The sequence below is a fragment of the Triturus cristatus genome, chromosome 4_1 (genome assembly GCF_964204655.1).
Source record: "Triturus cristatus chromosome 4_1, aTriCri1.1, whole genome shotgun sequence".
Taxonomy (NCBI): domain Eukaryota; kingdom Metazoa; phylum Chordata; class Amphibia; order Caudata; family Salamandridae; genus Triturus; species Triturus cristatus.
In genome coordinates this window covers 591,508,384-591,535,482 of record NC_140585.1, presented here as the reverse complement: position 1 = coordinate 591,535,482, position 27,099 = coordinate 591,508,384, and the positions used below count along the sequence as shown (strand labels likewise).

General features: G+C 45.8%; 1 protein-coding gene across 1 annotated transcript in view; it reads right to left on the bottom strand.

Moving 5' to 3' along the window:
* CDNF (cerebral dopamine neurotrophic factor) overlaps positions 1-27,099 on the bottom strand; it is a 185,005-nt gene that overhangs the window by 49,147 nt on the left and 108,759 nt on the right. The window contains exon 2 of the mRNA XM_085652935.1: positions 2,921-3,048. Coding sequence (XP_085509061.1) covers positions 2,921-3,048 — 128 coding nt within the window. The remainder of the gene's footprint in view (positions 1-2,920; positions 3,049-27,099) is intronic.

Here is a 27,099-nt window from a genome sequence, read left to right as displayed (position 1 = left end):
GCGGTTAGAAACCAAAGGGATAGTAGCGAATAAGCTCAAATGTACGTTTGGTGTGCAATCAGTAGAATATTTGGGTCATTGTATTTCAGGCGAGGGTATAGTTCCTAGAGAGGGTTTGATTGACGCAATATCTAATGCACCTTGTCCTGAATCTAGAGATCAGGTTTCTTCGTTTTTGGGGATGTGTGAGTTCTATGCCAAGTTTATTTCAAATTTTGCAGGGAAAACGGTCAACATGAGGGAACTATTGAAGAAAAAGACTGTTTTTTGTTGGAGTGCTGAGTGTCAGATTGAGTTCGAACGAGTAAAAAAAGAATTAGCTACTTGTCAAATTCTTACCCCTTTTGATCCGTTGTTGCAATGTACAGTATCGGTGGATGCTAGTCTTGATGGCTTGGGTGGCATGATTTCTCAGGTCAAAGAAGGGAAGGAGTTCACTGTGGGGTTTGCGTCCAGGGCTTTAAGACCAAGTGAAAAGAATTATTCAGTCATTGAGCGTGAATTGTTGGCGTGTTGCTGGGCGGTCGAACGTTTTAAGTGTTTTATATGGGGGAAAACGTTTAGACTACTGACGGACCATAAACCATTGATTCCTATTTTGGAAGGAAAAGTGGTGAAAGATCACACGCCTAGGATTGCTAGGTTGAGTGCGAAATTGTTGCAGTATAACTTTCGGGTTGCGCATATTTCAGGTGGCAAGAACACAAGGGCTGACTATTTGTCGAGATCACCCTTACCTTTAAAAAATAATGAATATGATCTAGACGTAATGGATGAGTGTATCATCGCAGCTGTTGATGCTTGTTGTATTGGTACTTTTTCTGAAAATGATTGGTTTCGGGGGATAAAGTCTGATAGTCTTCTCAAGAGAGTAAAAGAACTTATAGTGTCAGGGTGGCCTAAGGAAAAACACCTAGAGGCTGATCTTCATCCTTTTGCAAAAGTTGCTGATGAACTTTCAGTAGAAGAAGGTGGTATGATCATGCGGGGAGACAAGTTTGTGCCCCCGGTGTCTGTCAGGAATCGTATAATTGAGTATGGCCATGAAGGACATTTGGGTCAGACCTACACCAAAAGAAGGATCAGGGTGGTTTATTGGTGGCCTTCCATGGATCAACAAATAAATGATGTTGTAGAAACGTGTTTGACGTGTTGTACTAGTGACAAAGTGATAAAAGTGACATCACCGCCGGTACAACATATTGACAGGCCTGAGGGTCCTTGGCTAAGATTGGCCATAGATTTTGTTGGTCCTTTCACCATTTTGCCAAATAAATATAAGTATGCCCTGGTGGTAGCTGATTATTTCAGCAAATGGTGGGATGTGCACTTTATGTCGGATCCAAATTCCAAAGAGGTTATTAAGTTTCTTCAGGCTCTTTTTGGTAGAGAAGGATTTCCTAAGGAAATAATTTCTGATAATGGGGTACAATTTACATCAAAGGAGATGTCTGATTTTTTGTCTCAGTCTGGTATTTCCCATCGACGTGTGGCTTTATATCATCCTCAAGCCAATGGGTTCATTGAACGCAATAACAGAGTGTTGGTGGAATGTATTCAATGGGCAGTATCGGGTAAGGTGGACATTACGGAGGCTGTACAGAGCATGTTGTGGGCTCATCGAACGACTCCCAACCCTTCAACTGGATCTAGTCCCTTCTCTTTATTACGAGGGAGGGAGGCTTCTTTTTATATGTGTCCAGCTTGGATGAAAAAGTGGGAAGTGTTGTCCAAGAATTGTGGAAGTGGGGGCAACAAGGGAAGTGCTGGTGGTTCTGTTGTTGAATCTGAGGTACGTGGTTCTGTTGTTGAATCTGGAAGGGATCCTGGAGTTTGTTTTAATCCTAGGATTAAGATTGGGGATTGGGTTAGGATTAAATCCCCTTTGCATACTCCCAAAGGTCTATCCAAGTTTGGTTCGCCAGTTAAAGTGGACGCAGTGTCACGTTTTGCCATTAGAGTGAATGGGAAAAATTGGTGGAATCTTTCTAGAGTTTATAAGGTTCCAATGAAAGTGGTAACACGGTTGGGTTTAGGTTCAGATGATTTGAGTCAGGTTCAACCACAGGTGGGGGAGGAGTCATCGGTTATGAAATATGTTCCTCCACGAAGAAGCCTTAGGACTAGTGTTCCACCCAATCGTCTAGATCTCTAGTGTTAGTTTGGGTGGAAAAGCAGTAGGGCAAGTGATTCATTTTTTGTGTTTTGAACTATGGTGTTGTGTGGGTTATGTTTTTCGTATGGTTTGTTTTGTGTTTTAGTTTTGTTAAGTTATTATTTCCACATGTTTTATGTTTCCTTTTGGTTTATGATTTCTCGAGAGAAGGGAGATGTTGTAGTAATCTTCCATATGTATATTGTCTATTGTACTACCTGCATGTGCTACTCCATGGTCACTGTGATGTCAGTGCCATGGTGATAGAATGTTATACTTTGAATGTGCAGGTTGATCAGTTGTTTCCTGGAGGCTGTGGAGACAGACAGACATTAAATCTATCTGCTACATCTAAACTGTCTGCAGCGTGATCACTACAGGGTTCTACCCAGACCTAGGTGATATTGAAAGTATTTAAATCATCTAACCCAGCTCAGCATGCCTTGCCTCTGTGGATCCTGCTCTTCCCAGTATCCCAGGACAGATACAACATCTGAAGATCTCTTTCCGAAGTCCCCCTGGCGATCGATGGTAGTCATTATTTAGATAATCTTTTCTTACCGAGGGTTTTTTTCTGGATGTGTTTTGTGAAATAACATACAATGCACAGACTCATTTGGTAACAAAATGTCAGTAGGAATACCGAGGAATTAAACACCCATTATCATTTTTGAAATACATATATTTCTCCCAAAGGGAGAGCACAAAAACAAGCAACAGTTTTACAACTGGACAAAACGAATAAACGAAAACTAAGAACCATACCAGCCGGTTATCTTTTCCTTTGGTGTAGCTGCATGTATGCATCAAATGACTTTCTATAGTGCTTGGAGTAAAGTCAATATTCTTTTCTTTCAGCGAGTTGTAAAACTTCTCCAAAAATGTGTTACACACTAGGAAAGAAAATTAGCCATAAACAAAGTAGTTGGGATCATAACGCTATTGTCATTTGGAATAAAGAAATATCTACATCGACTGTATGAGCAGTCTGACTATTGTAGCTATGCAAATAAAAATAGCATTGCAAAAGGCAATCGTGCACAAAGGTTCAATACATAAAACAGACTGTGCATGCAGAACTAGAGATAATTCCCCCTGGTATATGCTTATGTTCAAATAGGCTGTCGTTCTTTACTCTTAAATTCAGTATTACCTTTAGATATTCTTCATTCTCTCTTCAAAAAAAAATCCCAAATAATATTTAGGAGTAGAAATCTCTAGCCCATAGCTGTAAGTAAACCTCTATATGTGTTTCATGCTTTTACAAAAAGCAACATAAATATTTATTTGTAAAACAAAAAAGTAGGCTGAATATTGTGTAAATCACATGGAATTGTGTAGAGGTTACATCTTTATTAGGTTAAATTATATTTTAGGTTGCCAGATGTTCACATACGTCCTTCCTCTGGTACGTATAATGCAATGGAAGCAGTCCCGTCTATTTTCTGTGGTGGCTCGTCCACAGGTGAGTTGAGACGATGCCTCACCACCTGTGATCTGCCACACACAGCCTGATATTTCTGTTGTTTTGTGCATAAAATTCAGGTTTTCGTTTAGCTCCCCTTTAATTATCAAACAAATAATCTCAGAATTTCTGGATGACAAATTTAAATAGCACTCCCTGACCTGTAAGCTACAATCCAGCCACCAATGTATACTTTGTATTCCTGAGACCAAATCAGTCAGGTAGGTAATACATTATTTTATGTTGCCTCTGTTAATTACTCTAGAACAGTCTTCCTGTTCATCTTGGTGCTGAACCAAATTTACCAAAATTCAGAAAGCGTTTAAAAACATGTCTGTTTAATCATTGCGGGTAAAAAACAGTTACATAATCATTGCAGGTAAATGACATTTGCAATCAATCAATACTGCAAAGCCCCGCTGAAGAATAAACTAATTGTGCCATAACGTAGAGCACCAAGGGGGTCATTACGATGCCGGAAGGACCGCCACCGCCAGCCATGCGGTGCCAGTCCTTCCGTCATCTGAGCCCGATTTCCCCACCACCGAATTAAGATGGCGGTGGAAATCCCAATCTGTCCGGAGCGGACGGAAAGACCATCCGCCACGGTTCCGCAAGGCGGCCCTTTTCTGCCCGCCATGAGGAACTAAACAATGGGCCAACACTGCAGCACTGCCGTAGTGATTACTATATCTCTTTCCGCCTATCTTTTTGCGGCGGACATCCCACCGTGAATAGACTGGCGGAAACGGATTTGGGGGCCCGTAGCAGGCCCCACTTGTGTGGGGGGGAGGTAACTGTGCACTAGTGGGTACCCATGGTACCCCCTGCATTTCCCTGTACTGCATGGCAGGCACCATGGCACCGCATGGTGCCTGCCACGCAGTACAGGGAAATGCACAGCATGGCACTTTGGCATTGCGTACGGTGCTGCAGCCAGCAGCACCGTCCGCAATGATAAAGGCCCTGGGTACGCCCGCCAGTGTGGCGGGCACATCCTTATTGGAGTGGTGGGACCGCCGCATGTCTGGCGGGCGTTCCCAAATACGGCAACGATGGCGGGCAGACTCAGGTCCGCCCACCATCGTAATGAGCCCCTATAATAGCTCAGTGGTAGCACGCTTTATAAATAACTTTTCATAGATCATATTATTGAAAGTCACTATTTTATATTGCCTGAATCAACACAAAACTGAATGTCATGCAGCTGGCCAGCATGCCAGATATATGACAATTGCATTCATTTGTTTTGGCTTGGTCACTCACATTGCTACTAGGGACAGGGTGACCAACTGGCATGAGTGCAAATTTAGGATGGTGAGTGTAAAAATTCAGGACAAAGGGTCAAAATTCAGGACAAAAATTCAGGACAGGAGGTCAAAATTCAGGACAAAACTTTGGGAGAGGAGGTCACGCAATAGAATATAATTAAGCCCATCCATATCCAAACATATTCAAAGACCAGGATTACCAACTATCTGCACCTCGACTATACATAGAATGTTTCACAGTTGTTATTCTCATTTTGGGATACCCACACCTACCTCCCAACCAACCCATCAAACTTACCCATTACAGGCGATATCTCATGGCCCTTTCCTCTATTAAACAGTGCCACCCACTCCCAGGTCCTACTTCAGGCCTTCTTTGGATCCTCGAGCATCGAGTCTAGAGTCCTGCATTTGCGTTGACCATTGTGAGGTCGATCTTGGGGCTCCAGAGGTTCTCCACCCCTCCAGCTATTCCCAAGTCTCTTCTGGGGACAGGAAAAACCAGGACCTCCCCTTGGCCGTCATCCTCAGCTTGGCTGGAAAAAGCATTACATATTTTATGTTTTTCTCCCGCGGAGCTCGTTTCACCTCTTAAAAGGATCTTCGCATTTTCTGGACCTTGACTGTAAAGTCCAGAAAGAAGGTGATTGTGGAGTTTTTGAATTTCAGTGGGGGAGCCGCTCGTGCCATCTGGAGAATTATGTCTCTGTCCCTATAATTGCTAAGACATGGAGGCGCACCTGGCTTCTAAGGTCCCCCCTAGCACCCTGTGGGCCTGTTCAACAGGAAAATATTGGGAGAGTGAGCGGGGCTGAAGGTGGTTCTGTACCAAATCTTCAACGAAAAAGTCCATGGCCAGTCCCTCCGCCCGTTCTGGTACCCCAAAATGCAGACATTATTTCTACGGGCGTGCCCTTCATAATCTTCAAGCTTGTTTTCAAGGTCCATCGTTGTCACCTGAAGTTTCTTCACCGTGTGCTCCAGCTCCTTTGTGGAGGATTGGAGGGTAGAGACCGACTCCTACCTGGCCCTCACTCTGTCACACATATTGCGCAGGTCTGCCCGCATCAGCGTCACTTCCGTGGTGACCGTGTCTATTTTATGTTCCAGGGTTGTGCGCATCCCTTGTATGGCCTCCATAATGTCTTGAAAAGTCGGGCGCCTTCTCCCACCTGCTGCTTCCCATCCTGTCCTTCGTGTTTCTCCTCCACTTGTTCTGTCCTAGACTGCGCAAATGTATCCAGTTAAGTCTGGTGCATTTGTTTTTGTCCTTTTAGCATCGCCATTTGCGCAGATGCGACAAGTCGTGAGGAGCCCAAAACAGTGTTGCTACCCAGGTAGAGGAGTTAATCCTTACTGCATTAGTCAATTGAGCACTCCCTTCATTCAAGTGCCATCCACTAAACAGTTATATACAAAGAAACAGTGGTTCCAGTGGATAATAAGGAGATAATTTAAGCAATAAATCTGCACAATCGCAATAAGTCTGTGAGGACTAATAATGTCAGGGGGCAAAAAGAATTCTCTACACAGTATATTCAAGATGATATTTTATAGAAAAACAGCAATTAGTATATACACTTCTTTAAATCAAAAGCGCAAAACTTTGTGCATAGTGTCCCCAAGTGAAACATGGAACCAAAAAGTGACTATACATTGTGAAACAAACACATTTTTAGCACAGGGTTTCCATAAATTTATGAAGAAAGGCCATTTAAATGCATTTTGACAACAGTCCACATACACAATGATGCAGGCTGGGTAATGGTCCGTCCTATGTACTGGTCGACGGCGTTTCGACCCTTCTGCAAATGTAGGGTCTCTTCAGGACTAGCAATGTAGGGACATCTAGAATAAATTAATAGGAATTAGCAAAAGGCCCATATACCGGCACAGATGCGAGAAACTAAAAAAAAGGACTTGAATATCCACTAATTACCTGGATTGTAAAAAGGAGCGCAATCTTAGTGAAGGTGTGGTGTCTTGGTGAAAAGTGAAAAAAGAAAAGAACTCACGTGAGGACCCAGCCGAGTTCTTCAATGGTGTGTTCAAGGAAAGGGAAACAAGGAATAATATTGCCGCGTGAATAACTAATGGCAATTGATTGAATTACTGAGCGCAATAGCCAAAGTACTCCGTATAAATAATAAAGATACCTCACGTGATGGAGCGCTGGCTCTACGATGATGTGTATATGTCAATGTTATCTTCAAAATTCTTGCTATCGCTGTGATGCTCAGTCTTCCGTTAAAGAGCTCCACTCAATGAAGCCACATATTCACAATTAGTGGAATCGCAATAGGATAACTGTGAAAGTTAAAGAATTGTGTGAGAGAAAGCAATTAAAATCGAGGGGAATTAGGGCTGACGCAGTGTCTATATCGCGTTATCACTTACTTTGTACAATGCGAGCGGACGATTCTCCGCGAGTAACGCTTGTAATTCCCTGGATCTGGGTTCTTGTTCCTGGTGCGATGACCACGAGTGACTGCGCTGCTGCGTTAATATACAAGAAGTCCCGCCTAGCGGTAGGCAGTTCGAACAATGGAGCGCCGAAATTGTGAGCGATCTATTGCTCAGGGTGCCGCGAGAATAAAAACAGAAGACAGACTAGTGCCTAGACGGCGATAATGCAGAACAATGCTCTAAATGCTCTAAATGCTATAATTGCATTTTCTAACGTGAATTAAAGTAAATGTATTACTCTTTGCGTATACTAAGGGAGAAAAGCACAACAATAAGCATTAGATAGCTCTGTCTAATCAGAGCAAAATTACAATGTGTACATAGTGTCACAGCTCCTTAGTAGGTACGTTACATTTCTATTTACTACATGATGTCTGTCATACACCCTCATATAAGGGACATTTGCTCACATTCTATGAACCCTCATTACTACAAAGTACAAACAATAATGAAATTTGTGTTATACATGCTTTTATATCGATATGAAGGATACCTAGATAAAAAACAGTTTCACTAACATCGGCTGCATACATGTGGCGTCTGTGCTGTTATCTTTGAAATATAAACAAAATGGTGATATATGACTGTTGGTAGGGGCATTGGTTACAGAAACGTTCTATAATGGGTGACGCTCTGTAATTCAATCAATTGCCATTAGTTATTCACGCTGCAATATTATTCCTTGTTTCCCTTTCCTTGAACACACCATTGAAGAACCCGGCTGGGTCCTCACGTGAGTTCTTTTCTTTTTTCACTTTTCACCAAGACACCACACCTTCACTAAGATTGCGCTCCTTTTTACAATTCAGGTAATTAGTGCATATTCAAGTCCTTCTTTTAGTTTCTCGCATCTGTGCCGGTATATGGGCCTTTTGCTAATTACTATTAATTTATTCTAGATGTCCCTACAATGCTAGTCCTGAAGAGACCCTACATTTGCAGAAGGGTCGAAACGCCGTCGACCAGTACATAGGACGGACCATTACCCAGTCTGCATCATTGTATATGTGGACTGTTGTCAAAATGCATTTAAATGGCCGTTCTTTATAAATTTATGGAAACCCTGTACTAAAAATGTGTTTGTTTCACAATGTATAGTCACTTTTTGGTTCCATGTTTCACTTGGGGACACTATGCACAAAGTTTTGCGCTTTTGATTTAAAGAAGTGTATATACTAATTGCTGTTTTTCTATAAAATATCATCTTGAATATACTGTGTAGAGAATTATTTTTGCCCCCTGACATTATTAGTCCTTACAGACTTATTGCGATTGTGCAGATTTATTGCTTAAATTATCTCCTTATTATCCACTGGAACCACTGTTTCTTTGCATATAACTTAATACCCTGGGGACGGTTTAACCAAGATTCCTTGTTGATTGGAATGTAGTTGTCATTTATTGTAGATTTCCATTGTCAGGTCAAATTGTATTGATGTTAACAACGCCATTGGACATTCTCATGCTCACTTTTCTAGCTCAGGAAATGTCACATGTAGCCAGTATAAGTCATATGTATAATGCTTTAATATAACGACAAAAGACTGTCTCTGTGGAATGGCTATTACATTTCAAACTGTTGAAGTCATCAATAAAGTTTGTTAAAAAAAAAAAAACTTAAAACCCTGGTTCCTTGTGAGTAGGGTTCCCCTGTTGTTTGTAGTGACTTTTTAAGTGGTGGCTACACCGCGAGGGATCTATCGTTTAACCAGATTTTTTCTTCATACCCTATCTGTAAATAGGGTTTCATTCTATTTAAGGCTATAATGTCGGAGGACGAAGCTCCTCTCTACACAGAAGATTATATTGCTAAGATAACTAGTGGACCTTCCCTTTTTTCCACATATTCTAGCAAAAACACTAACCCTAGGCAACAGTTGCTGGAGAAACTAGAAAAGGCAAAAAAGAAGCATGTTAGAACCGAGATTCATGCTCGGATGCTAACAGAATACCTGGAAGCAGGCATAATTCCACAGGGGCTACAAATTAGAAACGTTCCAGGAATCTTCAGAGAGGATCCTAAATTTAAGGGAAAATTTTGTAATATCTCTACCACCTGTTCACGCCATTGGATGGTGTTAGGCGTTGAGACAGCGTTAGAACACGCAAAGGCAGAATTAAAAGAGATTGAAGAACTTGAAAAAGAACTTCTAAGTGGAGACGTCATAACTGAAGCAAAAACACTACTAGATAAACTTAATAAAACCATTGAAGAATTCAATTCCTTTGAGCTTAAGAAAAAAGCAGACAAGGTGTCCAAAGACATAAAAAATTATTCGAAAGAAAGGGCATACCCTTATCTCAGAGAGGACTATTACTCAACTATTGGAAATCAAAATAGACAGAATACTTGGGGTAGATTTCGAAGGAACCAACCAGTGACATTCTCTAAATCCTCAGGAGGGTCAGAAGACTCAGACGCTCAAGCGGGCCCCATTCGTACTGACAATCACCCTGGTCAGCCTTTTTTAGATCGAGGAGGCAAAGCAAAAACCAAAACATGGTACCAACATCCAGGAGAGAGACAGACTCGCAGGAAATATTATCAATGGGGCCCTCAGCCATACTAACACTCAATAATAATCAATCAGAAATTATCCCCATTTTTAATCTATCTCAACATATACTGTCATCAGCAGAAGTATCGCTGCTCAGTAAGGGTCTTTCCTTTGTGATCACAGAAAACACAATTTTTTTTGCATTAAAAACAGAGATTTTTCAATTTTTTAGGAAAATAAGGTTGAAACTATTTTTCAAAGATAAGGAACCCTCTGTTCAAGACTCATGTACAGGACTTAGAACCCCTTCTAATTTCTATCCTACTAACGGTATGATGCCACCAGAATTATTAACCTTCGAAAAATTGGTTATACAAGGAATTGACAACATGAAAACTGAGAAATCCTATACTCCATACAACATCACATTACTGGAGCGTCAAGCTCTTCAGGCATTAAAAAGTGATGATTCTATAATTCTGAAACCTGCAGATAAGGGGGTGGTATTGTTGTGCAAAACCGTGAAGATTATGAGGTAGAAATTCGTAAACAAATAAATGAAGAAAAACATTATAGAAAGTTAAGTAGCAATCCTCTCCCTCAAATTTGTAAAGACACTCTGCAAATCACCACAGTGGCAAAAGAAGATGGGTATATTACCAAAAAAAGAATTTGAATTTCTTAATGCTGAGAATCCCAGGACCCCGGTCCTCTATACTAAACCAAAAATACATAAGAGTACCACTAATCCCCCAGGTCGACCGATACTATCAGATTGTGGTTCCGTGTTGGAACCCCTAGGCTCATACATAAACTATTTCATCAGAGATTTTGTCCCTCTGCAGGACACATATGTCAAAGATACTATGTACATGATAAATCTAGTAGACGGTATGCCATTTAATCTAGGCAGTGACCTATTAGCTACTTTAGACATCAGTTCATTGTATACGAATATACCTCAGAAAGAAAGTATAGAGATAATAGAGAGTCTCCTAGAATTAAGACCTAGGCCTATACAAGTACCTACCAGCTTCATCATCAGTCTCTTATGAATTGCTCTACAGAGCAATTATTTCATTTCAGATGGTCACTATTACCAACAGTGTTCTAGCACCAGTATGGGAGCAATTTTTGCTCCAAATTTAGCGAACATTTACATGGACCATGTAGAGCACAAATTTGCCCTTAATAATGACAATATGTATCGCTCCAACATTAAATGTTGGAAGCGATACATTGACGATATTTTTATTATTTGGACAGGCAGCACGGTCACAGATTTCAATAACTTTGTTACCTATTTGAACACAGTTCAAACACATCTTACATTTACATCTACTGTTCATCCATCCTCTATAGCATTTTTAGATCTTAATATCAACCATGAAAATGGGGCACTTTATACCTCCCTTCATAGAAAGATCACGGAAAGGAACACGCTGCTATCATATCGTAGCCACCATCCACGAGCCTTGAGAGACGGTCTGCCATTTGGGCAGTTTCTTAGAATCCGCCGCAACTGTACTCACAAAGCAGACTATATGAGAGAGGCGGAAATACTCAAAACAAAACTAGTCAACAGAGGCTACCCAAACAGACTTGTAAAAAGATCACTCAAACGAGCCGGGTATTGTCCAAGGGAAGAACTATTGAAGACCAAAGAGAAACCAGACATAGACAAAATAGAATGTGTTACCACTTTTGGAACACATACAAATCAAGTGTGTAACCTCATAGTAAGCAATTGGAATATCATCAGAAGTATAGATCCGGCTTTTGATACACCACTTTTTGCCTATAAGAGAGGGAAAAATATAAAAGACCACCTTGTAAGATCTGCCACTGATAAAAAAACGAATTCACCCAACACTCTTATTAATGCATGGGGTTTATCAAAAATTAAAGGACACCATAAATGTGGCAACTGTGTGTCCTGTGAATTCACATTCAATACTTCCACCTTTGAGCATGGCAATCTCAAATACACGTTAGAAAGTTTTTCCAATTGCAACACAAAAAATGTGGTATACTGTATCTGGTGTCCTTGTAACCTCTCATACATAGGCCAGACTCAACAACCTATCAAAGCGATGATTGGCCAACATCGGCGCCGCATTCGAAGATCTGTTCCCAATGCTCCCCTGGTCTCCCATTACATGGAGAAAAATCATACTGCCAATGATTTCAGATGGCAGGTGATTGATATCGCCTGCCTACCAGAGAGAGGAGGAGATATTACAAACATACTGCAACGCAATGAATGCAGATGGATAGATAGGATTAATTGAATCGAACAGGGCCTAAATTCCGTTGAGGAATGGAGAGGCTATGTCACCACCTTACACTGAGACTAATGAATGAAAAGAGCACCATCTATTTCGTCACCCATTATAGAACATTTCTGTAACCAATGCCCCTACCAACAGTCATAAATCACCATTTTGTTTATATTTCAAAGATAACAGCACAGACGCCACATGTATGCAGCCGATGTTAGTGAAACCGGTTTTTATCTAGGTATCCTTCATATCGATATAAAAGTATGTATAACACAAATTTCATTATTGTTTGTACTTTGTAGTAATGAGGGTTTATAGAATGTGAGCAAATATCCCTTATATGAGGGTGTATGACAGACATCATGTAGTACACAGAAATGTAACGTACCTACTAAGGAGCTGTGACACTATGTACACATTGTAATTTTGCTCTGATTAGACAGAGCTATCTAATGCTTATTGTTGCGTTTTTCTCCCTTAGTATACGCAAAGAGTAATACATTTACTTTAATTCACGTTAGAAAATGCAATTATAGCATTTAGAGCATTGTTCTGCATTATCGCCGTCTAGGCACTAGTCTGTCTTCTGTTTTTATTCTCGGGGCACCCTGAGCAATAGATCGCTCACAATTTCGGCGCTCCATTGTTCGAACTGCCGACCGATAGGCGGGACTTCTTGTATATTAACGCAGCAGCGCAGTCACTCGTGGTCATCGCACCAGGAACAAACCCAGATCCAGGGAATTACAAGCGTTACTTGCGGAGATTTGTCTGCTCGCATTGTACAAAGTAAGTGACAACGCGATATAGGCACTGCGTCAGCCCTAATTCCCCTCGATTTTAATTGCTTTCCCTCACACAATTCTTTAACTTTCACAGTTATCCTATTGCGATTCCACTAATTGTGAATATGTGGCTACATTGAGTGGAGCTCTTTAACGGAAGACTGAGCATCACAGCGATAGCAAGAATTTTGAAGATACCATTGACATATACACATCATCGTAGAGCCAGCGCTCCATCACGTGAGGTATCTTTATTATTTATACGGCGTACTATGGCTATTGCGCTCAGTAATTCAATCAATTGCCATTAGTTATTCACGCGGCAATATTATTCCTTGTTCTTTTCTTTTTTCACTTTTCACCAAGACACCACACCGTCACTAAGATTGCGCTCCTTTCTACAATCCAGGTAATTAGTGCATATTCAAGTCCTTTTTTTTAGTTTCTCGCATCTGTGCCGGTATATGGGCCTTTTGCTAATTCCTATTAATTTATTCTAGATGTCCCTACATTGCTAGTCCTGAAGAGACCCTACATTTGCAGAAGGGTCGAAAACGCCGTCGACCAGTACATAGGACGGACCATTACCCAGCCTGCATCATTGTATATGTGGACTGTTGTCAAAATGCATTTAAATGGCCGTTCTTCATAAATTTATGGAAACCCTGTACTAAAAATGTGCTTGTTTCACAATGTATAGTCACTTTTTGGTTCCATGTTTCACTTGGGGAGACTATGCACAAAGTTTTGCGCTTTTGATTTAAAGAAGTGTATACACTTATTGCTGTTTTTCTATAAAATATCATCTTGAATATACTGTGTAGAGAATTCTTTTTGCCTCCTGACATTATTAGTCCTTACAGACTTATTGCGATTGTGCAGATTTATTGTTTAAATTATCTCCTTATTATCCACTGGAACCACTGTTTCTTTGTATATAACTTAATACCCTGGTTCCTTGTGAGTAGGGTTCCCCTGTTGTTTGTAGTGATCCACTAAACAGTAGCATGCCTTGCTCTCTTTGTTTTCACCTTACTTCAAAATGGCAGCTCCTCTGTGAAGCCCCGCAGCAAAAGTCTCGGCCAGGCTTTCACAAAACAGATTTTGCGTCCCCGCACAGACCTTACACTATAATCCTGGTAGACCTCCAGCCGTGGAGGCCTACCCGGAACGCAGGAAGTATCACTATTCTCAACGCCACGTCGAGCAAGCTGCCGGTCTTCCCACCCGCCCCAGCACTGTGTTATGGCAGGGAGCGGAAAGTCCTGCAGCTCCTCTCCTGTGCACCGTGACTCTCACGCCTTCAACCGGAGCCAGGAGCCGCACTCCACCAGTTTCCCGGTCTGTGCCTGCAGGGGTTCCCTCTTGTAGTCGGCTCAGTCAGCCACTCGGCCAGGACTCTGCCACAGTCCCGTGCTATGCCCCCGATCACAGGGCAGCAAGGAGGAGGCACAATCTGACATCTGGCCACCGGAATCAGGCCCGTTTCAGCTCCCGGGCCTCCCGCTACAGTTCCTGAAGTCCTCGGGGCTCACACAACGCCCTCAACGGGACGCCGTCAACTCGGTATTTCACGATCCCGGAACGTCCAGAGATCGCGATTTCGGGCTCAGTGCCGCCCGGGGGGCATAGGATCACCTGGGTAGCCTCGATACTGGGCTATGTCCGGATAATTGTGATGGATGTGTGGGGGGTTGATCTATCAGTTGAGGAGCTCTAACCAAGTACGGCCATCTTGGTTGCCGGCAGGCCACGCCCCCCCGGAGGTGGGGAATTTCTGGGCTCCTCCCTAGATCTGCTCAACACTAGGAGAGGACTGTTACTCACCACAAATGCCAGCACAGCACCTTGACATCTTTCCTTCACCCCACCTACGGTCCACCCCCTGGGAATAGGGGCACTCTCTTCGACCACCACACATGCCCACCAAGACTTTTGGGCCTGGACCCTTCCATACCTGGGATGTCCACCTTTTTACACTCGCTCCCCATAGCAGTTGACCCCCTTGCTTTGAATACCAACTATTCAAAATGTATTGTTTAGTTAATTAAAACTATAACAATCTTTTATCACAATAAAAAATAATACATAGTAAAACAAAATTCATTATTGAGAGAAGCTTAACAGTGTTAAGTCCATGTACGGGAGTAGACCAGACATTGTGCTTTGTTTGAAAGCCCTATTTGACTTGTAGTTGCTTTGAATAATGCCATACATAAAATTTCTCTCCTTCAATGTGAATGGACTTTACCCCCCTAATAAGCGACACAAGATCTGGCACTACCTACTCATACATGACCTGGACGTCATTTATTTACAAGAAACACACCTTTTACAGTCTGATACACAATGCATGGCCTACCCAAAATACCCAACTCAATATTGGGCATCCTCCCCAACCAAGACGGCCGGGGTTGCAATCCTATGTAAAGCAAGATTCTGCTCAAAGGGAACGCGGGTGGTACGGGACAGGGAAATTCATTATATTAAAATCAGGGTTCAGCAAGATGCACAGCCTCTCACCCTGCTCAACTTGTACGCGCCCAACCAGTCACGGGATACATACCTTAGAAACCTACTGAAAGAACAGGTATCACGGGTAGAGGAGCGCCTAATCATGGGAGGAGATTTTAACCTGGTCTGGGGTCCTGAACCAGACCACAGCACTGCTTCCTTCCAGGGCACGGGGGCAATGTCTGCTGCTTTGAAGAGGGACTTCAGCGACCTGGGCCTCACAGACGAATGGCAGTACAAATTTCCAGACACCCTGGACTATTCTTTCTTTTCACATGTTCACTGCTCATATTCACGTATTGATTACTTCTTTCTCTCACACTCGCTATCACGAATCTTGGAGTTGGCGCATATCTCAGACATCTCCATCTCATGCCCACTTGGAGATGGTGCTACGATACCGAAGCCCTGCACCATGCTCCCCTCCCCGCTGGCGGCTTCTCCCCCACATCCTACATGACCCGGTTAACGTTGACGAGATCAGTCTGGAGATCTCAGCCTATTTTGAAGCACACGCTGTACCCGAGACCCCATGACCTATCCTATGGGATGCCTTTAAGGCAACTACTCAAATGGTTATTACCTCAATTGTAATCGCCCGTACCCGGGAGGCTCGCTGGTGGAAATCAGTCTGGCTAGAGATATTAGGTGAAGGGCTACTCACCATGCCAGAACCAGTGAGTATTGATCACTAGGACCGCAAACAAGACCAGCGATAAGCGTCAGTGTGATCTTTTAAAATGATCCCGCTTTGCTCCTCCATATCCAGGTCATGAGTGAGCTACTTGCTCGGAAAAATATTCCTGTATGCCTTAGACCTACTACATATCGGGTGAGTGTTCTACTCAATATTTGCAAAAAAGAATGTATCGTAATACAGTGATTTCACTGTCCTGCTCATGATAACAAATTTTAGTAAATTTGTGAAAAATCGCCAAAAACTAGCTTTTGGAACAATAAAGGTTTTTGCAATAATAAAGGTATTGTTAATTTAATATAAAAAACATTGCCTAGACAAACAACATTGAGCCTCTTTGGCTTTTACACATTGATACTGCCCTCACAATACAGGCTAGACCCTCTCACATAGATGGCCACATATTGCAGCGGGGCTCCTCATGATCGCCGAACGCCCATAACCAGATTGACATGAGGGTGCTTGGGTGAGAAATAATTTCTATGTGGTAAAAAAACCAAAATACGTTTTACCAATTTTTTAACAAATAATACCTATCCGTCCTATGTGCTATGCTGTCACTTTTATTCCCCAACCTTTCCCTTCTCTTTCAGGTCGTTCCAAGAAACAAAGTAAATCAAAACCTTGTTAGACATAGCGGGGCTGGAACCTCCATCTACCAGTACTACTTGAAGAACCAGCCTTGCAGTAGTGTAAGATACAAAGAAAAATTCTCTCTCGGTCCTGATGAATTGCCATTAGACCCCTTAGGGACTGGATGAGGCAAGAAACATGTTGACCAAGCATTTTCACAGCACGTATGCTCTATAGGACCATTATATCCCACTTGAGCTACACTGATTTTAATTATGTTAGTGACCCCCACCAATAAAGTTTAGTAAAACCGAGCATCACAAAATCTTTTTAACCACCTTCATCCCTTCATTACACTACTTATCACAGTCCAAATACCCTCACTCACCCAATGGCGTTATCAAATAAAGAACTCTGCCAAAGAGCCCCTTTGCGGGTGCCCGTCGGGCATTGCAGCGCTGGGCCAACAATGAGCATGCCCAGATGATGAAGCATGACACCTCTCGTGGTGTGTGAGGGCACTTACTCCAATTGGAGGTTATTCCACTGACCTGATCACCTTTCCCTGTTTCAGGGACACCCTTGTACTTAACTAGGGACATTAAGGCCCTGGAAAGGCTGGACCACTCAGCGCCCTCTAGACAGCATAAGAAACAGTTGGCTTTACTACGTAGCCAATTGAGGGTCCACTAGACAAACAAGGCGGAGTGATCACTACTGGAGTTAAACCAGAGATATTATGAGGGAGGAGATAAAGTGGGATCTATCCTGGCCCGCCGACTCCACTGCCGGGCAGCTCGTACCCACATCTTAAAGAATAAAAACATAGACAGTACATGGGCTACCTCCGAGTGTGACAAGCAGCAGGCGTTCCGCTCTTTCTACACTACTCTCTATGAGAAGGAAAGTCACCCACAGGATGACATTAGCTCCTTACTAACCTCTTGCATGTGGACGCCCCTTGACTCTTACCATACACAACTTCCAGAGTCCCCAATTGCGTTAGCCGAACTGCAGCATGCACTTAAAGACCTTCCAGTGGGCAAACCCCTTGGTCAAGATGGCCTTTCGGTCTCATTCTACTGCATGTTCTTGCCCCATCTACAAGACCACTTATTATGCCTCTTCAACTCGTTCTCTGAAACCACGGGCCTTACCCCTAACATGTCTATGTCGGAAATAGTTCTAATCCCTAGACCAGGAAAGGACCCCTCTTACTGCCCTATTGCCCTGCTAAACACTGATGCCAAGATTTATAATAAAATCCTGGTGAATCGTCTGGAGCCGTATCTACCTGGCCTGGTTGATCCTGTCCAAGTTGGGTTTATACTTCAGCAACAGGGCGCGGATAACATATGTTGGGTAGCCCCCTTAGTTGAGAAGGTCCACTGCTGGGTCATTTTGGCATGCTTACTCTCCTTAGATGGTGAAAAAGCCTTCGACTGGGTTGGTTGGGTCATGTTGCGTGCAGTTCTGCTGCAGAAAATCGGCTTAGGCCCAACTATGATATCCTGGATCATGGCATCTTACGCCGCCTCTACAGCACATATTCAAGTTAACAGTCATCTCTCCCCACCCATATGCATACAAAGGGGCATCAGGCAAGGCTGTCCACTCTCCCTTCTGCTCTTCGCCCTGGTAGTGGAACCACTGACGATAGCCATATGCCAGACAACAGATATCAAGGGCATCCCCTTTGGCAGCCTTGAACACAAGGTTGCTCTATTTACGGATGACCTTCTGCTTCCACCGACCACTCCTTGGACCTCACTGCCTGCACTAGTATCTATTCTTCGATCCTTTGAGAAGCTCTTGGGATTCAAAATTAATATGGCCAAATCCCAGGCACTGAATCTATCGATCCCCCCACCGGATGTACTCGACCTATAATCAATTACCCCCTTTCAATAGGCTCCCCACTCGCTCCGCTACTTAGGTCTGAACTTGACCCCATCCCTGTCCTTGTGGTCTCAAGCTAACTTGCCGGAATGTAGACAAACTTGGAGACCGCTTCCTATGTCCAGGCTTCGCTGTCTCAATGCGGTCAATATGTCCATCCTACCGAAGTCTCATATTTATTCCAAATCCTGCCCACAACTATTTCGCACGTGGATATCCTACGTATTCAACACAACCTGAACTCCTTTATCTGTGGGAGGAGATGCCCGAGATTCTCTAATAAACTTCTCATGTTACCCAGGGACCGGGGCGTTGTTCGCGAAAGCAAAAAACATTGGTTTCATATGGACCACGCGGTGACTTGTAGACCCTGTGGGACCTGGCCTGGCTCTCGAGACATACTCGACCCCGTAATGCATAGATAGCCACTCCTACGAAAACAGTCCTCCACATCTGGGATAAGATTGCAATCTCCAGGGGTCTCCTGTTTCCCTCCTCCCCAACTCCGCGCTCTCCAACTCTTCGAAGATGTCCTCCTAGCCCGTGGAGCTGAAACTCCATCGCGAGATGCCTAATCCCACTACATGAGAAATTCAACACCCTCCCCCTAGCTCACTACGGGGGCCCTGATGGACCAATCCAGGGATGCCCTGTTCCCTACTCTCCTTCCCCCTTGCCCTCCGTCCTCCACCTGCACCCTTCCTTCTTTCTTCCCGCCCTCTAACTCTTTGTCTATCTTTGTTCCTTCCTTTCCATTCTCCTTTCCTTTGCTCTCCCCTTTCCTATCCCTACTGCCAGCCCATCAGGGCTCACCCTACGGCACCTTCGGGTTTCCTCCCTTACCCATCCCCTGCCCCGTTATGTTATGTTGAGTAAGATGTTGTTCCCCCTTATCTCTCCTATCACCACAGATATTGCTTCTCACACCGATTAGGGCTTTATACTTAGCCCTTAAGTCGCTAGACATGTGGTGCAAAATACCAGTTGCTCTTGATGATTTCCTTTGATATATATACATTTACTGTAAGCAGGGAATTAAGAAATATTTATTTCAGTTTAAAACATTAAACCCAATTGCATTATACAATGAGCGAAACAGAGAGGCATGTGTCGTATCTTGTACAATGGAATGTGGAAATGTCACATACCTGTGGAATTATACTGGTCAAGGGCTGTTCCTTAAGAAAATATTCAGGTTTGGGGGGCGCTAGAGTGCCCACGGCAAAATGGCCGCATTTTAGTGCAGCTCGGCCGGCCGTGAGCCACAAATGCACCAAAATCCTGTAGTTGCGCCAGACTACGTGTGGTAACCTGTGGAGGACGCTTCCCAGAACTTGTAGGGTGCCGGCGGATCCCAGAAAAACGTCGGATTGGGCCAAGAGCGCTCGGAGGCTGTGGCGGACCGGCTCGGAGGCAGCGGACAACATGGCGGCCCTCTGGTAACGTACTTCCCGCGGTGACTGGGGTGGACGGGCGCGGCTGCAAGTGCCTGGTGCGGCCCGCTGGTTCCCGTCCTGTGCCACTCATTGTGTTGTCTCTGACACAGGAGTAGCGACTGCCGTGATCGCGGCCCTTTCGGACAGTGAGAGAAAGTGCCGGAGGATCCGAGAATTCAACGTTCGGCCTCGGAGGTACGGTGCAGTGGCAGCTGGGATTGCCTCGCGGATGCTGATGGTGGCGGCCTTGGAGCGGGAGGTGCGCGGCGGCCGCTGTAGGCGAAGTACCCGCGAACCCAGTGCCGGAGAGCGGTGGTTCTGAAATGTAGTTGCTGAGGTCGATCATCATTCTGAGCTCAGATCAGGGAGCGAGTGGGCGCCCATTCCATCACACAACTCTGTGGGATGGACAGCGCTGCAGCTTCAGTGAGGCAGGAGAACGAAGTGGAGAGTGACAGCCAGAGCGGGGGAGGCGCACGGGAGACTCCCTGCTGCCCGGACTGAGTGCACACCTGGGGCCCTTGTGCCTGTTGTTGTGGCCCCTGTTACTCTGCACAGGAGCTTTGGGTGGCCCTGCCAGATTCATATGTAAGGGTGAGCTGCACTTCCCCGTTTATTGTAGATAGCTGTTTGTGTTCCTGGGGGCCGTTGGGTGGACGGAGTGAGCTGCCCGAGGCGGGGGGGACCCTCCTTCGGAGCCTTGTGGCTGGAGTGGACAGATTTGTGGCCAGGGGCGGTGGGGGTCCCCCGCGGGCTGATTGGGCCTCTGCTTTACCCACCGCAGTCCCACTCTTGCCTCTCTACACGTGTCCGCGAATGGGGAAGCCGGACAGGGCGCAGCCGAAGCTGTCTTTTGAAGCGCGAAAGGTCAATCGTGCCACCAGCGAAGCAACGTCCAGTATGGGGGAGCAGGGCACGAGTCTGGAGGCGATTGCGGCCTCCCTGACGGCAGTGCAGCAGAGCTTGACCACCATTGATGGGAAGATTGATCATATGAATCTCCGTATCAACCACATCTCCGCCAAGCTGGACCAACAGACGACCCGGATCACTGAAGTGGAGGCCCGCGTCTCGACGACCGAAGACGCAGTGCACGAGCTTCAGTCCAAAAGCCTCAACATGGAGAAAGTCATGGCTGTTATTCAAGCTAAGAACGAAGAGTTGGAGGCACGCTCCCGGCGCAACAACGTCCGCATCACGGGAGTGCCAGAGTCAACGAATACAGGGCGCATGGAGCAGTATGTGGAAAGCCTCCTTAAGGACGTTTTTGGCGAGTCGGCACTATCCAGCATGATGATAGTTGAGAGAGCACATCGCTCGCTGGCGCCACGCCCTCAGCCGGGGGCGCCACCAAGGCCGATAGTGGCTCGCCTGCTCAATTACAGAGATCGCGACGCGATCCTCCGGCTGGCGCGAGAGAAAGGGACCATCAATCATCAGGGAAATAACTTGCAATTTTTTCCGGACTTCAAAGTGGCGGTGCAAACTGCCAGGCGAGAGTATCAACAAGTGAAATCATGCCTGCAAAAAGCCAACATAAAATATGCTATGCTTTACCCGGCTCGCCTCAAAATTATGCACGACAAAGTCTTCACTACTCCGAAGACGGCCATGGCGTACGCCAAGTCCTTGCTGAAAAATGGTCGCCATTGACCGCAATTCCGATATCAGTGATTGATGATGGCCGGCACCCAGAAAGCAGACTGGAGAGGCACAGTGTGACCCGTTTACGACACCATGGACCCAGCAATACTGCCTCTCATCAAGCAAGTAGGATCCTGTACGTACCTGAACAGAACTGGCGCAACACTCACTATGGCCCTCACGGCCCTCCCCGGTACCACCAGGGGAGTTAGTTGGGACTCAGGCGCACCCCTCCGATGGGTAAGCCCGGAACTGTAGTAACCACTGTTATTGAATGTTTTGTCTGTGCGGTTAGCACTACTGGGAAGGTTCATTTTTCCGGAGTTATGGGACTGTTCTCCAGCATATTTGGGATGCGGGAGTGGGTGAGGGGAGGAAACGGAAGATATATCAGTTTCTGTATGTTCGCCTACGCGACCATGTTATGTCAGTCCTGCAATGCGCAAGTGGCCTCTTTCACATGTCTATCATATATAAGTAGCACACCGAGATGCCAGACCCCATGGGAAGTCGGTCACTAAGATGTCTAACTTGGATTGTCCGGGGACTGAACAATCCCAGAAAGGTGCGTCAGGTGTTAGCTTATCTCAATAGACACCACATAGAGATAGCGATGTTGCAGGAGACACACCTCACCGCACACAATGACAAAGCACTGGGTAGAAGCTGGGCGGAGTTGGCTGCTGCTTCATCATATTCTTCCTACTCACGGGGAGTCATTACCCTCATCAAAAAGGGCACGCAATTCCACCTGGAACAAATTTTCCGAGATGATCAGGGCCGCTTGGTGATACTAATGGGTATACTCCGAGGCACGCGGGTAGGGCTGGTTAACTCCTACAGACCAAACACAGATGACCCCGCTTTCTATGCAGGCATACGAAACCAACTTAGAGAGATGCACTGCACTGATATTGTCTGGGGGGGACTTCAACCTCACGCTTGACGCAGAATGGGATAGGTCGGGGAATGCGACTGAACATCACGGACTGGCTGCGGCAGAAATGCGGGCCTGTATGGACGAGCTTGATTTAGTGGACGTGTGGAGGCTCAGACACCCGGACATCAGGGAGGGCACGCATACATCCACGGTCCATGCCAGCTGGTCTCGGCTGGACTACTGGCTGACCAACACGCGTGTGCAGGGGTGGGTAGAAGACATACAACATTTTCCTAGGACGCTATCCGACCACAAGCCGGTTTTAATAGCGATAACTATACCCACTTTTGCGCCGCCACAGTTCAGTTGGAGGTTTAATTCAAAAGCCCTCCTCGACCCTCTTTATAACGACACGATACGGGGGGCGATAGAAGACTACTTCCGGCATAATGCGAACCCCGTTGCCGACCCAGGGACAGTGTGGGAGGCCTTTAAGGCCACCATCCGGGGGATGTGCATTAGCACCAGCGCAGGAATCCTGAAAGATATCCGCTCCAAACAACGGAGCATAGAGGTCACCATTAGAATGCGAATATGAAAGCACACACAATCCAGAGGTACTTAGGCGCATAAAAGAACAGCTCACTCAATATAACGACTTTGCTGAGGATGAGGTTAGACACATCTCGAAAAGACAGACTGCCAGGGCATACGGGGAGGGAGGCAGATCGGGACGGACTCTGGCCCAGAAAATACAGCAGCGAAATACGGTACACACAGTAACACACATCACGGATGATGACGGCGACACCCACTACGATCATGCAGGCATCGCCTCTGTCTTCACAACAGCGTACACTCGCATGTACTCGTCTGCAGGTCCCATGGACGTGGAGGCACTGACGGCATACTTGGAGGACATACCCTGGTGTGGTTGGCAGACGGCCACAGGGACTACCTGATGCGTCCCGTTACGGTTGCAGAACTTCTGGAAGTGATCAGCTCCTTGCCCAACGGCAAAGCGCCGGGCCCTGACGGGCTTACAAATGAATTGTATAAGGCATACGCTGATTTGCTCTGCCCCCACCTCCTGGAGATGTACGCGGAGGCCCATGAGAAGCAGATACTCCCCCCCCCACACTCAGAGAGGCGCTCATAGTCACGCTACTTAAGCCGGATAAGCCCCGAGATAGATGGGACTCTTATCGCCTGCTGTCATTGATAAATACTGACGCAAAAATCCTGGCCAAGGTGATCGCCACTAGGCTGACGCCTTTGATGCCCACCATTGTGCTCCCAGATCAATCGAGCTTCATACCGAACCGATCGACCTCGCACAACATCTGCACCATCTTTGCGCTCCTGCACGTTTTAAATCCAGAGATGGAGGCGGCCGCCGTTCTCCTAGATGCGGCTAAAGCCTTCGACACAGTGGAATGGGACTATTTATTTCTCATTCTGCGACGGATCGGCTTGCCTGCTATGTTCCTCCAATGGATCCAGCTGTTATACACGGATCCATTGGCCAGAATTAGGGTGAACGGACATGTGTCTGGCCCGATCCCAATACGACGCGGCACGCGCCAAGGCTGCCCGTTATCCCCACTACTTTTTACTATCGCCTTGGAACCGCTCGCCTGCAAGGTCCGTCAAAAATATGCTGATATGGCGCTTCGGTTCCATCAACGTCAGATAGGCATTTCTTTATATGCTGATGATATGGTTCTCTATGTGCGAGACCCTCAGCATAACCTCTTGCGGCTCCTGAGAGAATATGTCAGGTTCGGGGGATTTTCCTGCCTCCAGATAAACTGGACTAAGTCAACCATAGTGCCCCTTATGGTGGGTACGTACGTCTGTGCGCTGGACTATCCTCTGGAATGGCAATCCGACCCAGTTAAATATCTGGGCATCTGGATTCACCGGGACCCTGAGGAGGTACTCAGGCGAAACTATGGGAGAGAGATCGACAGGCTCGAGGAGCAAGTGAATAGGTGGGTGCAGCTGCCATTATCACTAGCGGATAGGATAGCTCTTATCAAAATGATAGTGCTGCCCAAATTCCTCTATCTATTCATCAATATTCCGATCATACTGCCCAACTATTTTTTTAAGACCCTCCAAACACAGGTTACCAGACTGGTCTGGGCGGGAAAGGAGGCAAGAATTAGTTGGGACACTTTGTCGCTTCCCTACAACCAAGGTGGGTTTGCAGCCCCAAATTTTAAGCTCTATTACCTCTGTGCACAGGCACACTACGCCAGCTATTGGTATCACCCAACACCATATCTGCCTCACTTAGCGGTCGAGGAGGGGGACACACACCCTATTCCACTGCGCCACATCTTGCCACACGATCGGAGGGAGATCCCACGCACGGAAATCAACCCTGTGCAAGCGACCATTGAAGCTTGGCGGTGACTAGGTGACAGGGCAACTGCCTCTTTATGCCCCTGCAATGCCACTGGCGCATCATCCACAGCTTTCAGCAACGCAGGACGCGGGCAATATTGCCACATTGCGCGATATGGGTATTAGCACACTGGGTGACCTCTTCGCTGCGGGGCAATTTGTGGAGGAGTCCGAACTGCACTATGTAACCAATCAAACACTACTGTTCCGATTTAACTATCACAGATTGAAGGCAGCACTGCGTGTGCTGTTCTCTAGCTTCCCTGCGGAGCCCCCGATCCTCACCCCACTACAAATGATAATACCGGAGCCATCCCGGCGACACCTAGTGGCCCGGCTATACCACTCCATGCAGGTGGAGTGTGTGCCTACCGGCACAAGGGCCCTTGAGAGATGAAATCAGTCCCTCGATGATCCTCTATCAGAGGAGGACTGGATGACCTGCTGCGGTCTAATGGAAATGTTAACACCAAACTGGAACCTCCGCATAATACATCTCAAATACATACATCAGGCTTACCATACACCACTGAAGCTCCAGCGTCAGGATCTGAGGGAGGACGCCACATGTCGTAGGTGCGAGGCGCAGAATGCAGACTTTGTCCACTTGGCCTGGAATTGCGGGAGGGTACAGGCCTATTGGGTACAGGTGGGGGCGGTGATGAGACAGGTTGTGCAGTGCAATTTAGAGGGTGCTCCGCAGGAATGTCTCCTGGCCCTTCTCCGAGGAGTCCCCACAGCGAAGAGAAAGTTGCTGGCAATAGCGCTGCTCGTAGCAAAATGTAGGGTATCAATACACTGGGACAGTAAGAGCAGTCCAGCGCTCAAGCAATGGGTGTCGGATCTGATTATTGCAAAGACACCTTAAAGTCCTATGAAGAAGAATTGCCAGCCAGGTCCCGGCCCAAAGACTTCTTGGCACCTTTGACGGCCTACCTGCAGGATCAGCCAGCTGCACTGCTCCCGGGCAGTGTTCGGACTCTCACTGATGCTGAACAATCTGTGCACTGACTGTTGAATTGATATGCATAGTCCTGTATAGCTTGACTACTTATGTTTGGAAGAGAGCCGAAACTTACAGTACAATGTATACTGACATGTTTCAGTTTGTTTGACATGATATGTTGAAATCTCAATAAAAAGATTTAAAAAAAATAAAAAAAGAAAGAAAATATTCAGGTTTGAATATTAGAAGCTTGGAGCAGTTTTAAGAGAAATGGCCGGGATAGTTCTCTTTACCCTGAACCCTATAATAAACCTCTGATCAGTTACATTTCTTGAAAACTATCATCTGTAGGAGAGAACAAACATTTCCACACTGGCCACTGGGAAAATCAGATGTGGAGAAAACAACTATCCATCTCAACATGATGGGTGAGGAGAGCGGAGAGTGGTGAGGCAAACATGATACTGGATTTAGTAAAGCAGCGTTCTCAAGTACGACGGGGAGATCGTCTTATGGTTGAAGCTGATAAATAAGATTTTAATGCTGCCCCGATTAATATTGTCCTTGCGCCTTACTCAAGCAAAGATTTAATGCTTACTTGGCGAGTGCCCACCTCGTGCTGCTCCTGGAGCTCCAGTGGCTGTCTCTTGAGGCTCGGAGGAGCCATTATGTTTGCGCATACTTGCTCTTGCTGAGTATGTACGCAAAGCTGGCGGGACTAAACAAGCCAAACCGCCAGTAGAAAGTGACGCTGCACATCCTGAAGCTAGTCTTCAATACAGCCTATACTGCCTTTAGAAAACAGCCATTTTGAAGGAAATGCCAGAAACCGGTCCTAGGAAGCTTGTTTCTGGTCCAGGGAAGGCATGGCTTGGCAGTTCGGGCTGGACTGTTCCCATGAGGCACAGGGTCAGACTGATTTGCATATGGCCATGTCTGAACTGGGGTGGCAGAGTGGGCTAAAGAACGGTGGTGGATCAAACCCAGATCTGTTGACTGGGTGTGAGTGTTTGATTGGTTCTGATGCTCCGTCCATCACCACCCCCCTTTGTACCGCTTTGTCCGCCATAAGTTGGCAGGGTATGCTCAGACGTGAGTCCCTTGCTCACTTTGCCACTGGATTCAAGCAAGCCTGGCTGAAGACGGCTGAAATGCCAGAAACCGGTCCTAGGAAGC